Genomic DNA, 17,924 nt, shown 5'->3' with positions numbered 1-17,924 from the left:
AGAAATTTCACAAATATATTAAGTGTATTATAAAGAAATAATTGGTTTGTCAAATACTAAATCATTTTATTGAAAAAAAACTTAAATATATCTGTAAATTTTAGATAAAATTAACTGTTGGATTTTTACTCAATTATTTTGGTATGTTTAACTCAAACAATCAAGAAAACGATATTCAGAGATTTTATTAAGTTAATAAAGTTAAATATTTCTGTAATATTTACTAAGCCACAGAATTATTTTTTAGAGTGTAAGCACCTCATTTGGAATATCCACTACTGATTTTATTATTCAGCTCATTTCTGGATGAGTGAATCCTTCAGTTCACTCAAGGCATGAAGGTTACTATGGGCACAAATGTGTACTAAACATAGTGAATCAGTTGATTCAGGGAGGTCTTAAGGTGATCTTTCACTTCAACAATCTCAAAAAGCTGTGTGTGTGTGTGTGTGTGTGTGCGCGTACTGTACATCTACTTAATAAAGGTACAATGGTGGCTCATCCACAATTAAATAACATACAGTGAATTAAATTCAATTTCACATTCATTTGTATAGAACTATTCACAATATTGTTTCAAAGCAGCTTTACAGAAAACTACATTTTAAATTACATTACTATTTAGAGTAATCTGTTATCAGAGGTGACTGTGTCCATGTGTCAGAAATGTACATTTCTAAGATAATACAAATGCAGTTTGCGAACATCATTTATTCATTAAGGCATGAAACAATGATCTCATTAAAGCAATTATTACAAGTTGTGATCGTAATGATTGCAATGTAAAATTTGGCAGTTGTGTTTGTTGATTCAGAGTTGGTGTCATTTCTTCACAGGTCTTGGGGTCATCTAAAGTCTTCCTAAGAGGCTGGATCCAAACCGGAGCTGACGTAATCTGGGATGCCCATCCCGAGGTAGAAACAGAAAGAAAATAGAAAATAATTGGCGTAGCTGCGGTTCATAATATTCAAGCAATAGATCGTCATTCGCAATTGATCAGATATAATTGGAGTGAAAGGTTATGAGATGCATTATGAGATGCTTGGCTAAAGAGATGTCTTTAGTCTAGATTTAAACTGGGAGAGAGTGTCTAAGCCTCAAACATGATCAGGAAGGCTATTCCAGAGTTTAGGAGCCAACACTCTCCCTCCTTTAGTGGACTTAGATGTCCTAGGTACAACCAAGAGTCCAGAGTTTGGAGACCTTAAAGCAGGGTTTCTCAAACACTGTCCTGCACAGTTTAGCTCCAACCCTGATCAAACACACCTAGCTTTGAGTTTCAAGTGATCCTGAAGACATTGATTAGCTTGCTCAAGTGTGTTTGATCAGGGTTGGAGCTAAACTGTGCAGGACCGAGTTTGAGAAACCCTGCCTTAAAGGGACAGTTCACCCAAAAATTAACATTTTGTCATCATTTACTCATCCTCATGTTGTTCCAAACCTGTATGAGTTTCTTTCTTCTGTTGAATGCAAAATAAGATATTTTAAAGAATGTTGGTAATCAAACAGACAGTTGACAGTAGTCATTGACTTCCACAGTAGGAAAAAATACTAAGTCAATGGCTACCGTCAACTGTCTGGTTACCAGCATTCTGCTAAATGTCTTCTTTTGTGTTCAACTTTTGTTGGGTTGGAACCCAGGTTGGAACAACTTGAGGCCGAGTAAATGATGACAGAATGTTCATTTTTGTGTGAACTATCCCTTTAAAGAGCGTGCTGGATTGTAGCGTGATAGAAGATCAGTCAAATACACAGGAGCTGAACCTGGGGCTTTATTGGCCAGTAGCAATACTTTGTAATCAATAACTTAATAGCTAACCAGTTTAGAGATGATAAAATTGGAGTTATATGGTGCTATTTTCTTGACCTGGTAAGAACTCTAGCAGCTGCGTTATCTATTTAAAATAAAGAAATAAGAAATAAAAAAATACACTACCATTGGAAAGTTTGGGGTCAGTTCGTAAGTTTTTTTTTTTTAAGAAATGTATACTTTCATTCAGCAAGGATGCATTAAATTAATGATCAAAAAGTGACAGAATTTTTTTTTTTTACATATTTTAAAATAAATGCTGTTCTTTTCAGCTTTTTCTTCATCAAAAAACAAAACAAACAAAAAACATTGATGATAATAATAAATGTTTCTTGATTTCTGAAGGATCGTGTGACACTGAAGACTGGAGTAATAATGCTGAAAATGCAGTTTTGTCAAATATAAAAAAAACAGTTTAAATTTTTTTTTTTTTATGATAGTATCATAACATGGTTTTGGTGTACATGTTTCAGAAAGTGTTTGGAGGAAGAACATCCCTCTCATGTCTTCACAGGTCCTGTTACTCTTCCAGCTGCAACTCCACCCATGCCTAACTTGCATATAAGAGAAGAAAATGCATGGTGTCATGCAGAAACCTCGAGAATAGCAGTTATATAAACATATGGCATCTGTCCAGTTAAGACAGGTAATTTATTCCGTTTGCACTTGCCTGTCATTTATCTTATCTGTGTTATGTGCTTAAAGGCTTATTCAGTACTAGATTTAGAGGTCTTATCAAAACACAATGTAAGGGCTTTTTTTATACATAACAAGCCAGATAAAAATATAAATCACAGCCAGTATTGATCTGTTCCAGTTTCAGGATTTTCATGGTTGTAACTTGTGACAAGAAATTCTACATTCCAGTAACAAAAAAAACAAAAACAAAACAAAAAACGTGCCAATTTCCAATGAAAATTGTAGAATTTATTTTCAGTTTGAATTCAATAGAGTTCTTCTCAGAGACGGTTTCAGATTCTGCTTTGCCGAGTGAGTCACATCATAGTCACTCAGTTTAGCTGGCTCAACCAAGAGCAACACATTCAACATTCATTAGGTCTCTGTTAACCAAATCATCACTCTGAAAATCATAAATCACTAATGACACAAAGCACTCATTTAAACCGTCATAATGGAATGTACTGAACAAAGACTTCTCAAAAACATTTTGTATCGAAGGTGTCAAATTTTGTAATTGTTGCAAATTATGTTTTCAAATAGTAAAAAAAAAAGAAAGAAAGAAAGCACAGTCTATTGTCTAATTTATCGCAATGGAATGTGTGTGTGCGTGTGTGTGTGTGTGTGTGTGTGTGAATGTATATATATATATATATATATGTGTGTGTGTATGTATAATACATAAATATATACATACATACATAGATTGATATATAGATAGATATATAAGATAAAACTCTAAATAATTAATACAATTTATCCAATGTCTATCCAAGCGCAAACAGGCATTTACTAAATGTAACTTTTGTCTTTGAAATGCGTTTTTACTGAGAAATTTCCCTCAGAACTACTTTTGTCAGATGAGGTTTAGAAACGTTAATCTTGATCAAAACCCATATGCAAAGCAATTTTCTTTTGAATAGAAAAGAATCAAATTAAACTTGATTAACACTCTCTGCTGTGACACCACACCCTGAGATATTTGCATAAACGAGGTGTGGTGCTTAATAACAAGGAATATAGCAACTCATTTAGGCCAACAAACTGAAGCGATGTACACTAACTACATTCCATACAACTCCCACAATCGTTTTACTGTGTACACTTGCACTTTCAGTTTTTGTGACAATATAAGCTCTATACAAAAAGATGACTTAAAGAAGCTTTTAAGAATGAACAACCTATACATTGAGGGAAAAGATTAATGAGGCGTTTCAAGCGGCATGTATGAAAGTGGTGAAATATTTGCATTTGTATGACTTTCATCCGTCTTTTGCCAGGAACCTTTTGTATCAGTGTTGCAGTAGAAACAACAGATGAACATGAACATTTGGGGTTGGAACCAATGAACATCGCATTGCATCAGACACAGGAGAATAGAAAAAAAGAAGGAAAGGGAGAAAGAAAAGGGAGGGATGGGTCACCAAATGGGTCATTTGCCACATTTTCGGATGTGACCTCAATGTCCTGAACCGCCATACAGTGTTTTTCACTACAGGGCCTTCTCAGGATAGGCTGAAATAAGACCAGGGAGGTTTGGGTGTGTCTCTAAGAGCAAAGTTGGTGTGTGTGTGTGTGTGTGTGTGTTGTGTATGTTTTCAGATGCTGTCCTGGGCTACATTTCCTCTGTGCACATGAAGCTTATATAGGCAGGGCAGATTGTTTCCTGACCATCCCATCTGAGTGTACGTGTTCCTCTGCCCTCTGCATGTGCTCCTAAGATAAACTTGTCTAGTAGTTTTTACACTTTTAAAGCAGAAAACATAGAGGTGCTTGCTAAGGCATGTTTTTCTATTACTATCCTCTTAAAACAAGCCCTTTACATTGTTTTTTAAACGCACCCTAAATTATAAAGATTAAATGTTGCTGTATAACACATCATATATACATCAAATCAACCAAGTATGATAAAATATTAAATGTATAGCAGTAATATATTATGTAGAAAAACCCATTTATACTCTGTGTAAAAAATGTGATGTAATATTGTACAGACAAGTTAATTCAATTCAAAATATAGAAGTGTGTATCGGCCCACTTCGAGCACAGCCCATCGCCCCAGTCTTGGTAACACTTTATTTTACAATGTCATTGTTACTTGTAGTTACTAGTAATAACTATAAAGTATGCATAATTACATACAACCAACCCTAAACCAAACCCTAATATTACTCAGTAGTTAAATGTATAATTACAGTGCAAAGACACCAAGTATTACCAAATAAAGTGTAACCGAAATCTTACGCAACCAGAGTAACCGCTGATATGCTGTGCCGTTCCAAACTGCTTACAGACAGTGTGGTGTGGCTGAAGCATGACGGGTGTAGCAAAACCACAAGTTGGCAAAAACTACAAATCACTCTAGTGTTGCCAAGTGGAAGAATAGGTGTGAAAGGTGTACGTGAATGAAAGGTGAGGAGGAAGCAGAACAACGGAACGATAACTATTTCGACACCTCTTTTGCGAAAAGATGTGTTGATAAAAAAAAAAAAAAAAAAAAAAAAACATTTCAGCTATTACACACAGAGCCGATCCTGACCTTCCTGGGGCCCTAAGCAAAATTCCTGACCCGTGAGCCATGTCAACCATTTGCCATTGCCACACAGTCACACCTGACACCCCAGTGCTCCCACTACAATCCTCCCTCCTTCAACTATAGTAGGCTAATGAAAATGTCATTTCTGATATCAGAAATAGACATTGTTGCTAGAAAAAGAACATTCTTAATATCAAGAGTTCACATTTTAATAGTACAAATGTAATTATTAATATAAAAAATGCATCCTGTGAATGAATAAAAGCTAAAATGGCTTGTCATAGCATGTCACTGTGTTTTAAATGATAAAAGCAATACTTGGTGGTTATTATTTACTGCGGGATGTGCATCCATATTGACCAGTATGTCCAGCCAATCAACATTTTAAATGCAATATAGCCTATAAATCAATAGTCACTGTCAATGCTTTCCATTTAGCTTTATGGCAGAGTTGTAACTAAACTGACTTGGAGACTATAATCATTGTCTTGTTTTAAAAAATGTGCGCCTAATGAGGAGTGGCATCACGTCCATATTGTACTGGTCCCCACTCCCCACAGATGTGTTGCTGGAAAGTGCGCGTTTCATTTCGTGCACGCGCGCATGTTAACGCGCGACACGGTTTCCGAGCTGCAGTTTATAAACAAACACCGTTGCCCTTTGTCGTTTATCAAACGTTATATTTCGCTCGCACTTTTTTATTTATTTTTGTCAGGCACAAAGTCACAGAAGCCCTGGAAGTGGCCGGCATTAGCAAGCAAGACAGAAATACCAAAAGGTGCACTGCCCAGCTGGGTGAGACAGACAGACAGACAGACAGACTAGAGAGAGATGCGTCATCAACTTAACTTTACTATTCTTTGCTGACATCAAACGTGGACTGTTTCCGCAATTCACTCCCATGGTGTGTTTTTTTCTCTCTTTTCGTGACACGAGGGATAGTTCCGCTTAATTTTCTCATCGATTTTTTTCAACTTTGATTCCCGCGCTTTGACACGAGGGGGAGTCGGGGCCTTGAGTAATTTGCGGGGCCCTACGTAACTTGCGTAGTGTGCGTATAGAGCTGATCGGCTCTGATTACACAAAACAACAGAGCTAGATTTAAGTGAAATTAAAGATGGGTGAGAAAATGAGTGGGAGGATGTGTGTGTGTGCATTTTGTTCCGAATGTATTGTAGATGGTTAAAACTGAGCTTAACTGGCACTTAGCCTACCTGGAATATTTGGGCACTCACAAACACAGAACATTCAGTTTGTGAAACATGACAGCTGAGGAACAGGCTCTACAGCAGTTGATCAGAGAAAGTCTTTGTTCTAGTTAACATGATTGTGGAAAATAAAGTTATATTGCTACATTTATCATCACACACAAAAGGTTAGTTTAGTCGTAAATCAACTTATAAAACGGCTCAGATAAGTAGCTTCCTCCTATCTAAACACCCACCTGTTATTAAGTAATGTGTGTGTCGGCTGTCGTTTGACTTTGATCATTGGTTTTGAAAGTTGTGGGCTATTACACATCACACAGATTCCAGGGCTTAAGTTAAAACACACTGTATTTGTTCGTGGTTTAAGAAATGTTTAAGAAAAGCACTGATTAATGTTGTGTAGCAGTTAGGCAATCAATAAGACCAACACATGGTGACATCATTCACATCCAAAACAAACACCTGATGAAAGCACTTTCTTAGGTTTTAAGTTATTAATGGCCTATAACAGGATTCGGAAACTTCTTTTGGCTCAGGACTCAAATAAGAGCCAATATACCATATTTGTTAAATCTTCCAATTTATCTTATGTCTACAGACATTTCAATTTATACAGGTTTATATTATTAATCTGTTTACATTTATATTATACAGATTTTTTTTTAATTACAATTAAACACATGAACATCAAAAACAAGCACACAATGATATCCAGGGGTTTGAAGTGAAATCATATCACTTTGGTTTCTGCTTATCCACAATGTTAAAGGAGAACTCCGGTCAATTTTAACATTGAGCTAATTTTTTGGTACATTTGGAGTGCTATCAGTACAGAGAACAACGACAAAAATCGGTGTTGCCTACACCGTGTTATCCTCTTTTTAAAATTTGCACCCTGTTGACTTCAATGGGGCAAGTTTTAAACCTGCTTTTAGCCTCTTAACATCCTTGATGTGTCATTACAAGTGCACAGGTCATGTGAGTGATTCCTTCGGAGGTACTAAACCTATGCGCGTGAACTCGACAATCGATTACTGTGGACTTCAACTGAAAACAGGATGTAAATACAGGTATGTGCGCTGGCTGAATAAACATAATTTTTTATATATTTCTTTCACATCTACTGCAGTCAGATTCACCCGCGTTCACTCCGAAGGAATGACCTGTGCACTTGTAATGACACATCAAGGATGTTAAGAGGCTAAAAGCAGGTTTAAAACTTGCCCCATTGAAGTAAACAGGGTGCAAATTTTAAAAAGAGGATAACACGGTGTAGGCAACACCGATTTTTGTCGTTGTTCTCTGTACTGATAGCACTCCAAATGTACCAAAAAATGAGCTCAATGTTAAAATTTACCGGAGTTCACACTAATCTAAAGTGATCACTGATGTAGCAGTTTATTGTTGACAATTCTGATATAATGTATTACTTGTCAACATCTTAATAATAAAAAGTTCTAAATATATTCATTAGAATTGTATATTCATTCAAACAGTAGAGCATGGCATTAATGAATTCTAAAGTCAATTTGAATAAAAGCACGTCAAAGTGCATAAATGTAAACAAATCCTTAAATAATTTGAATACATATTAATACCATTCAATATGATCATATATATATATATATATATATATATATATATATATATATATATATATATATACACATATACACACACACACACACATACACATAAACACATACATACATACATACATACATACATACATATACACATATACACACATACATACACACGCACACAGTTGCAATCAAAATTATTCACCATGAATTATTTGAAGTATCAAGGCATTTTGGTAAAGATGGTGATGTCTTCGGTGCCGAGACTGAAGCTTGATGACCAATGGACGGATCAGCCATCCCAAAGAATACATCCAAATCCACTGAAGCTTGGATCAGAGATCAGTCGTACAATGTTCTTGAGTGGCCTTCAGATTTTAATGTCATTGTAAAAATTTGGTGGAATTTGAAGAAAGCAGTGGTAACTTGACAACCAAAGATTATCAGTGACCTGGACGCTTTTTCAAGTGAACAATGGAGAAAGATTGCAGCAGAGAGGTGACAGAAACTTCCAAGCTCTTACAGGAAGAATTTATTGGAGGTTATAAAGAATAAAAAAAAATTGGGGTGTTCAATTTTGTACATGAATGCATTTTTTAATCACTCAAATTTGTATGAATAAACCTTTTATAATAGTTTACCAATTCCTGTCTAATTGTTTTCATAAAGTGTTGTTCTCTGCAGCAAAATGTCTTCCAGGTCGAGGGGGTTGAATAATTTTGATTGGAACTATACACAGACATACACAAACTCACCTCTTCAAGTGTCTTACAGGCATTGAAAGAAATCCAGCTTCGCCGAACTGTAAACTTGACCTCACTTTAACAAGTCGAAGCATGTGGAGCATTTAATTTACAGAAAAGCTTCTACAGACGCTTTCCTGAAGAAATGCATCTCAGTATTCACTGTGGATCATTAAAACCAGGTGCAATGTTGTTTAATGAAATGATTCAACAGAACATCCGATTCAAGGTATTACATGGAATTGCTCTTTGGAGCGAGAAACACACAAACAACCGAAATGAAACCAAAGCTGTATATCAAGTAAATCAACGCAACTCACATCAAACTATTTCAAATGTATTTAATGCATATAATAAGAATAATACTCTCAATAAAAACCAATAAAAATAAAGCACTTCATCAAGAATGATGTTTTAACAGTGTCCCTGTCTTTCCAACACGGAGAAAAAAAACGAATGGAATTCTCTAGAAAAGCACAAGAGGTCAAAGGGTAAGCGCATATTGTCACGCGAATGAATCAAGATTATCTGTTTTCTTTCCTCACTCACTCACAACCCTTTTTCCAATGCATTTCCTACTGCCAAAATATATCACGCTAAAACACAGAGGTGACAACTCGTTTAAAACAGACATTGCGTACAGTGTGCTCAGACAAACACACTAATCACAAATAAAAGCACCTGAAGTTTTTTTTAAGTTGAGAAAGTGTTAAAATACTTTCCGCCAAGTAGCTAAAAACGCCATCACTGGAAACCTCAAAGTCCAAATTATCCAAAAGACGTGTAGAAGCTGATGGATACGGAGTTTAGACGTGAAGTTTGTGAGGAATAATGAAAGGAACCGAATGTCGCTTAAATGGTTTTAATCTTATTTAGGCAAATGTGTCAGTCAGGATTTTCTGCTGAGTGCAAGTGATTTCTGGGTAATCTGAGTAAATCCGCAGCATTCGGTCTGAGCCTCAGATGAAAAAAAATATATATAATAAAAATGAAACATTTCTCTGTTTATGGAAGTGCACTCAGATTTTGAAGCTCCTCTTTGGTTTCTGTTAGAACAGAAGATTGTGCAGGTTTAGAGTGTTCAAGAGGGTTTTCTTTTTTTAGTTTATATTGCACTGGAATATAATGGTTGATGGCCACATCCATACATGCTCACACACAAACACAAACAATCACACGAAATAAGAACGGTGCAAAATTACACTGCACAGCAAGAGTGCATTTATAGCCTTTCAGAGGGCTGTTCAGTGCTTTCTTGGGAACTGTCAATCTAATGTATGAATGCCAATCAAATCTGCCATGGAGAGGCTTTGTTGGGGTCATTGCCATGTTAAAAACACAGAAACAACAGCAGGGAGTGTCTAGTAAAAAAAACAGTGATCCAAACCCTCTCTGTCCATAAAGTAAAAGCCAGTCACGAAAGCTGTAAGAGGCATCTCAGCTATTTTGAGCTGTTTAATGCTTTGATCTTTTAGATTGTTTGATCAGTTCTGGCGAGAAAGACCAAGATAAGATCTCCAAGATCATCTCAGTTGAAGGAACGTCAGTGCCCTGAAAACCCTCCACTAAGATGGCTTGTTTAAAGAACGACAGAGCCAATAGGATTATGACATATGTTTACAAGAGGAACTTGATAGCAGAACTGGTGATGACAGTTGAGTGTTTATAAAGACTTGAGTCTGTATCCTCACTGGCAATAGTTATTGGTTGTCGCTTGTGTTGGTGAGGTTGTCCTGCTCAGGAGAGGGGCTGTTTATACCCAGACTCCTGAGGAGATCTCTGAGATTGGATACAGTCTGCTGCTGCTCTGTCTGTTCCTGCTGGAGAGTCTTTACCTCCGACTGTAGCTCTGACTCTCGATTCATCAGGCCGTCCACACGAGTCTCCAGCCACCTGATCTTAGCGTGGGCAACCTGATGGAAGACGATAACGTCAAAGTCAAATGCAATGAAATCAGGAAGAATTTTTGCAGGGAAACTATTCACAGAACATCTGATACTGTGCTTAATTGAAACAGCTGAATAAATGATACTAATGAAAAAAAGATCCATTCCAATTTAAAATCTTGTTAATGCTGAAAATCCAGATAACATGTGAATAAGCCTGTAATCTATCTAAATGCATATGTTAAAAAATGATTCTGCTTGTGTTAAAATGAGCCACCTGTAGCTCCTCTAGGAGGTCTAAGTTTTGCTGTCGGAGGCTTCCATTGGTCTTCTCCAACTGGGCCACTCGCTGTGATTGGCTGAGAGTGGAGGGACCATCCAAGAGCTCGTCCTGAAGAACATGATACTCCACCTCATAGGCCTGCAGCTGCTTACTGATATCCATCTCAGACACCTACATGGAGACAAGTACAAATATACAAGATGAGCATGTCAAAGATGGGCAAGTCAAAGCATGTTTCTTTGTGTGTGTGTGTGACCATGTCAAACTTCAGTTATATGATGAGGGGGGTCTAAATAACTCCATCCAACATCCAAAAACAACAAAATGAAATCATACATCCTGTGTTCATCCCAATTATTTTGTGTTCACAACTGCCATTTTAGAGTCTCATAAATTCCTAAAAGTGTAGGGTGCTCATTCACACTTCCTTGACATCAAACAGAGACATCTTCAATGAAATTGTTATCCTGGTGATCCTATAATGAGTCATGTTTATGGCAGTGGAACTACATGCACAGATACTACTTTTTATATTTATATAATTTAAGAAGAGTAGACATTTTAAATATGAAGCAAATAGATAAATTGTAGCATGTTTAAAAAGATTCTCATTCTAGACTGTCCAATAAATTGAATAGATACAATTAAAATTAAATTGTCATCATTTATCATTATCCTACATCACGGTCTACTTGACAGGAAACGATATTCTTTGGATAAAGGTATACATTTTAGTCTGTTCCTCACACAGCAATCATATGGCTTTGAAAGACGTAATACACAGGTCACCGTCACATTAACCACTTTTACAGATTGTTTCATTTGTATGTGTCTACTACTCTAAAATGTATTTACCAATCCCAAGAAGAACTCCCAAAAATGTAAAAACGTGCTTAATTTTATTGCTGCTGTATCTATTCATTGTGTGTGGTTGGGCATCATTTTAAATATTCAAGAGAAAGAAGAGTGCTCTTGGTAATAGTCTTGCATGAAACACTTTTTCATGCAAGAATCATTTGAGACACACACACACATACACACACATACACACACACACACACACTGAGCAACACCCATACTTTACTAACTCCATCTATTATTTGTGCCGAGTTCATGATGAAACTAGTACTTATACCAAACCACATTTGAAGATGAACACGGACACACCCAAGCACGAGTATGCGTTGATTGTGTAGGGAAAGACACATATATTGGTGTCACCACAAAAGCACAAAAAGAATCCACACCCAAATGTGCCACTGCCTTGTCACTTAGCGAAAGTAAATGCGTATGTGTTGATGTGAGTCGCACGTCTATTTGGAATTCAGGTTAACTCTGACACATATATTACCTGATTGATTGTTTTTTCCATTTGCACAAGGCCCAGATTGGGTAAGGTTGTTTTGATGAACTCGACAATTGACTCTAAATTGTCATGCTGGAGAATCAGAGGCTTGTGGCTACCAAGTAGACTCAAGGCCACCTTGAAGATGACCTCTGATCCCTGAAGGAACAGCATGTCTGGAAGATATAAAATAAATAAATACTGTTCAGTTTACATCAAGGAATCCATTTGAAGGCATCTATGTTCGATTGCAATATGCAAAATTACATTGCAATATAATATATTACAGTTAATATAATATAATATAATATATGCTCACAACTGAAGTTCAATAGTCTATTAGCAGCATGCGTGATAATAAATATATTAGGGACGCACCAATACCAAAAATGTTTACCATAAAAAAAAAAAAAAAAAAATTATATATATATATATATATATATATATATATATATATATATATATATATATATATATATAATTGCTAAACAGTTTTATTAAATTATCTGCATTTATAAACTAACTTAAAGTGAGTGTTAAAGGGCAACGGTAAAATAAAACAGAAAATAAAGCATATACAATTAAATATCCAATATGCAGAGGGCAATTTTTTTGCCTCAACATCATTCATTAAAATTGTTTAATGCACACCTTGCTGTGGATTATTCCTTATATATAGAATATTTAAGTTACTAACTACTACATTTTTTATTTAGTACTGCCCTGAATACGCCATGTTTATTAGTCCCTTGCTTGCATCTCATGACTACACAACTGCACAAAATATACAACATAGTCGTTGATCATCCATTTAATGACAGTAGTAAGAATGTGTATGTGTATGTAAAGTTTTGAATTAGGGCGTTTGTGTAAATTCCATAATTATTTTGTCATGTGGACTATATGTAAACATCTGTTATGTGAAATAGCTTTGCCTAAGACTAAAGGAAAAATCTGCAACTGAAAATCTCCAGTAGATTTGTTGAGAGTTGTGCGTTTGCATTGTATGTGTGTGAAGACAAAAGATTGCAAACAGAAATGCTTACGTGTGTAAGTTAGTGTGTGATGAGTATAAAATGAGAGGTTCCAAGATGGTTCAACTGATTAACCTTGGAAAGAGACACGGGAGTTCGTGTGTCACAAGGTCAATGACATTCAACCTTATAATCACACCACACACAGTGTCACGGAACCATGGTTAGGCAAAACAAAGTTAGCGCCAGTCGCCATGCATCAGCGATTGTGATTATCATGCATAATTAACTTCAGCGTTCCCATAGAAGATAAAAGAGATTGCAAAGTAGGATAAAGAGAGACAATGAATTTTCAGCTCTCTAAAAAATGATAAATGGATTGTCAGTTGAAACCTCAGAATAATTTTATTCAGCAACAAATGTAAAAATTCATATATATAAAAAAACTCTTACTAGTAACACTATGCCATTTGTAGATCAGGTGTTCTCAACTCTGGCCTTTGAGATCCACTTTTCTGATGAGTTTTGCCCCAACCCTAATCAAACACACCTGAACAAGTTAATCAAGGTCTTTAGGATTACTAGAAATTTACAGGCAGGTTAGTTTGATCAAGGTTGAACCTAAACTCTGCAGGAAAGCGAGAACCCCTGATGTAGACAGTAATTTTACTATAGCAAAACAGTTCTAAAACTATATTTTAGATTTTTAAAAATTTTAGATTAAATCTCATTTTTCATACAGCAAATTATACAGAGGGAATAAAAACAAATATACCGTTTTTTTCTGTTCAGATTGCGGTTGCCTTTTCAAATGTAATATATATAAAAATACATCATAAAAACAAATTATTACATGGTTAAAACTGTGATGATGTAAATAAGTAAATAAATAAACAAAGAAATGTGTTAAAGTTGTTAAGTTTGTTAAGTTGTGAAAATCGCAACCGTGATTCCGAACATAACGGCACAATAAGCCGCAAGATTTAAGATATCATCCATGTCTGTAGCACAAACAGTGCAGAGCGTGTTATGCACCAAAGTTTAAGATTTATGGGTTTTGAGAAAGTATGTGCAATAGCAGGCACCACTTAATAACAGAGACAAATAACAAAGAAAGCGAAAAACCCAAATGCAAAAATTCTTCCCCAACCTGTAAAACCACCCCGGCACCCGGTGCCAGCTTGCAACATTTCGTTAATATCTCTGTAGTCAGGGTGTGTTTGTGTACATGCAGATATGTGTGTGCCCCTGAATGTATTTGGTAACGACAAAAGAGAGAATGCGCTGTTGTGTACAGTATGTGTTCCACAGTATCCTACGAGACAACAAAAGTATGGCAAACATGCAGGCCATCTTCATAAACACTTCTGTGGAAATTGAGAGAATCACTATCTGACCTGCCTGCTCATATCTCCTAACATGCTTTCGTTTTTACTTCAGTAAAAGATGCCTTTTATCTCTGGCTGGTGTGGCTTGGTGGTTAAACATCTGAGCTGGTAACAAAACCCTTAGGATTATAGGTTGTATGCAATTAATGAACTACAACCATAGTGCCCTTGAGCAAGGAACTTGTCCAAAGGGACTGTCCCCGTTTTAAACAAATACTTCTGCTAAATGTATAATTGTAAAAAGCACTGTGGTACTGGGTAATCTCAGGAACTCATTTAGATTGGGAAAGCCTGTATTGCGAGTGTGTGCGCGTATGAAAGTGAGGGTGAGGGTGTGCGCATTCACCGAACACTCGCGCCACGAATCCAAGTGGGAAATGTGAGGCAAAGGCAGTGAGGAACCAAGGAGCGGCGTACAGACTGGGGCCGATCTCGTACTGCTCCAGATGAGTGTACAGCTCTCTGTGATAGTCGTGCAACAGACGAGACAGCTGATACATCTGAATCTGAGAAAGAGAGAACACACAAGACAGAAGTCAGCAAGTCTATATATGAATAAAAAACATATCTCTCATCTGATGAACATGCAAAAAAATGTTAACATGAACATGAACATCTCTTACAGTTATCTGATCAAATTCTTCTTACATGCTTAGCTGTGGAATTTTTTTTTTTTTTGGGGGGGGGGGGGGGGGGGGGGTGGGTTATGGACTTCTGATCCTAATTTATTTCATTCATAATTTATTCGACATGTTGTTCCACATCGTATGACTTAGAGACCGAAAAATAATGTACTGCTTGCTACTAACACTGCAGCCACTGTGAAGGAAATAGAGGCCAATGATATGTATGTAGAATTAAAGGCCACTGTTATGACTGCAGTCTTCAGCTCATGTGAGTGTACATCAATGGAAAAAATACCATTTGATAATGTTACTGTACCTGCAGTATGATCATATCAGGTCTGTACTGTTTCCGTAGCCCCATGTCGTACATGAGGAATCTGAGCATGTGGAATGCGTCCTCCTCACTCAAATGGAGCAGCAACACGCCGGCCACAAAACTCAAGCCCTGGCAGTAACCCACCTCTGGGTCCAGTAGAGAATATGCCTTCAGTAGATTATAGAGGGACAGCTGGCCAGCCCCCAGCTGAGCGCTGAAATACGGATGAGTGGGAAATGTACGTCCTGGGAGAGGAAGAAGAATCATTTTTTTCAGTACAGTTTGAGTGAAACAATGCTGCTGCTGTTATTCATGTTGGCAGAGACATATGACCCCCCACATATGATTCGCAGTACTGCATAGAATAAGAGTTATGATCCCATCTCCCTAGAAACAATATACATTCCTATAAGATTAGGTGATTGTAAAGATATACATCTCTCTTTCTTCCTGCTGTCACTGTGCTGAGAGCCAGTGACACCTCCCTTTCTTTGTCTGAGCCTCCCCATTAATCTCTCCATCTTCACATCTGTCCATCTCCGTTAGTGTCTCAACCATTCATTCAGCCTGAGGTTCTGCAGAAGTTGTTCTCTATAATAACTGAAGTACTGATCATTTTGCCAAGAATGGAGACTTTTGTGTAAACTCAAATGACAATTTTTGAAAACATTCCAGGGCAAGAACGAACAAGTTAGTGTGTTTTTGAGACAGAACAGCAGAATAGTTGTTTTTCGGCATGCTAGAGCATAACAGTAAGCAAGCCCAACAATTAACTGTTGAGCCATCTAATCAAATGGACAAGTTTCTATCTTTCTCAAGACATTTCTGAGAGGCAAAACATCTTGAGCAACAGCGAGACACATCCAGTTGACTAGAATAAATCTGATAGATATTCAACAAAGACCTGGATAACTGACGACCTTCAAAGGCAACAAACAACTACAGACTATACAAAAGGTTAACAGTAACTCTGTTCCAAAACCTAGTGAACTGCCTACCAAGACAGGTTAATTTGATCAAACTATTGCAAAAGTTTGGGGTCAGTAAGATCTTTTGATGTTTTTGAAAGAAGTCTATTATGCTCACCAAGGCTGCATTTATTTGATCAAAAATACAGTCAAATATTATACAGTACAATATTATTGCGACTTAAAATAGCTGTTTCTATTTTAATACATTTAAAATGTCATTTATTCCTGTGATGGTAAAGCTTAAATTTTAGCATCATTACTCCAGTCTTCAGTGTCACATGGTCCTTCAGAAATCATTCTGATTTGTTGCTCACAAAACATTTCTTATTATTATCAAAGTTAGAAACAGTTGTGCTGCTTAATATTTGTGTGGAAACCATGATACTTTTTTCAGGATTCTTTGATGAATAGAAAGCATTTATATGAAATAATTTTTTGTAACATTATCAAATGTATTCACTATCACTTGATAAATTTAATGCATCCTTGAACTAAATTTAATGACCCAAAAATGTTTTAACACAGTAGTGTATATTAATATAATAAATAATGAAATAACTACTTTTATAAATAACTACATTTAATTTATTTAATTTTATTTACAATTTAACCCGACATTTGAGAATTCTATATATTTTTTTTTAGAACAGTCAACCTTTTTAACCTGACGGTCCTACTATGTCCAAGACAATATTTGAAGGCTCTCCCTTCTTAAGCTGTTATAATAAAAAAATAAAATAATAATAATAAAAAAATACCCGTTTAATGATGTACATCTTTATTTTAGCATCTAAATAAAGATTATGTTAATATAACTAAATATAAATAATTGTAAGTCTTATTGTGGCCCCACTGTAAGTTTGCGGAGGCCCCTAGTGGATACCGGCTCCCTGGTTGAGAAGCACTGTTTTAAAAAAATACTGAATTGTTAGCATAACAACATGCTAATGTATAATTCTATCAGAATCAGTTGTGGGCCCAGTCTTCTGTGTGCTTCATGAGAGGAGCATTATTTGTGCATCAAGCACAGTTGTTGCCTATCAAGAATGTCCCAAATTGGTCACTCATGAGGTTCCAATTTTAGTTAGATGATGCCTATGTAAGCTGTAGGCAGCAATGCAGTTCACTAGGTTTTGGCACAGACCCACTGTGTTTGTAATACTAACCCAAGTCTATTAGGATGGCATGCTGTTGAGATGTGAGCTGCTTTAGAAGCTCTTTGTAAGGAGCGTTATTGTTAGGAGGTTTGGCGCTGGGCCCCTCCTTCCTCAGCAAATACTGCTCTGAAAGCAACTTCCAGATCTCTCCTCGATGCTGACGAGGAACGCCTGAGAGAGAAAAAAAACAGAGCGAAGAGGAGAAAGAGTTTAATTGATGGAGCTTTGAATGTTCACATGCCTTGAGCAGAACACCACACATTACTGAAGAAAACACTCACAGACTGTGATCTCATCTGACATGTAGATGGACGTCCATTCAATCACTTTAAGAGGACAAAGTCAACATTGACAAGGACTGACGTAAAACGGTAACACGCATCCCCATTCACACGCATCTGATGACATTTACAAACATCA

At 36.5% G+C, this 17,924-nt stretch overlaps 1 protein-coding gene across 5 annotated transcripts in view; it reads right to left on the bottom strand.

Annotated features, from left to right (window-relative positions):
- Positions 1-8,727: 8,727 nt before the first annotated feature.
- tbc1d1 (TBC1 (tre-2/USP6, BUB2, cdc16) domain family, member 1) overlaps positions 8,728-17,924 on the bottom strand; it is a 67,378-nt gene continuing 58,181 nt past the window's right edge. For all 5 annotated transcript variants that reach the window (XM_084402251.1, XM_084402250.1, XM_084402252.1 and 2 more), the window contains 6 exons: positions 17,514-17,675; positions 15,377-15,621; positions 14,781-14,940; positions 12,079-12,248; positions 10,722-10,898; positions 8,728-10,471 (listed from right to left, as the gene is read on the bottom strand). In XM_084402251.1, coding sequence (XP_084258377.1) covers positions 10,259-10,471; positions 10,722-10,898; positions 12,079-12,248; positions 14,781-14,940; positions 15,377-15,621; positions 17,514-17,675 — 1,127 coding nt within the window. In that variant the 3' untranslated portion in view covers positions 8,728-10,258. The remainder of the gene's footprint in view (positions 10,472-10,721; positions 10,899-12,078; positions 12,249-14,780; positions 14,941-15,376; positions 15,622-17,513; positions 17,676-17,924) is intronic.

The sequence above is a fragment of the Rutilus rutilus genome, assembly GCF_951802725.1.
Source record: "Rutilus rutilus genome assembly, chromosome: 2".
Classification (NCBI taxonomy): Eukaryota; Metazoa; Chordata; class Actinopteri; order Cypriniformes; family Leuciscidae; genus Rutilus; species Rutilus rutilus.
The sequence above is the reverse complement of the archived record's forward strand: the minus strand, read 5'-3'. Positions and strand labels throughout refer to the sequence as shown.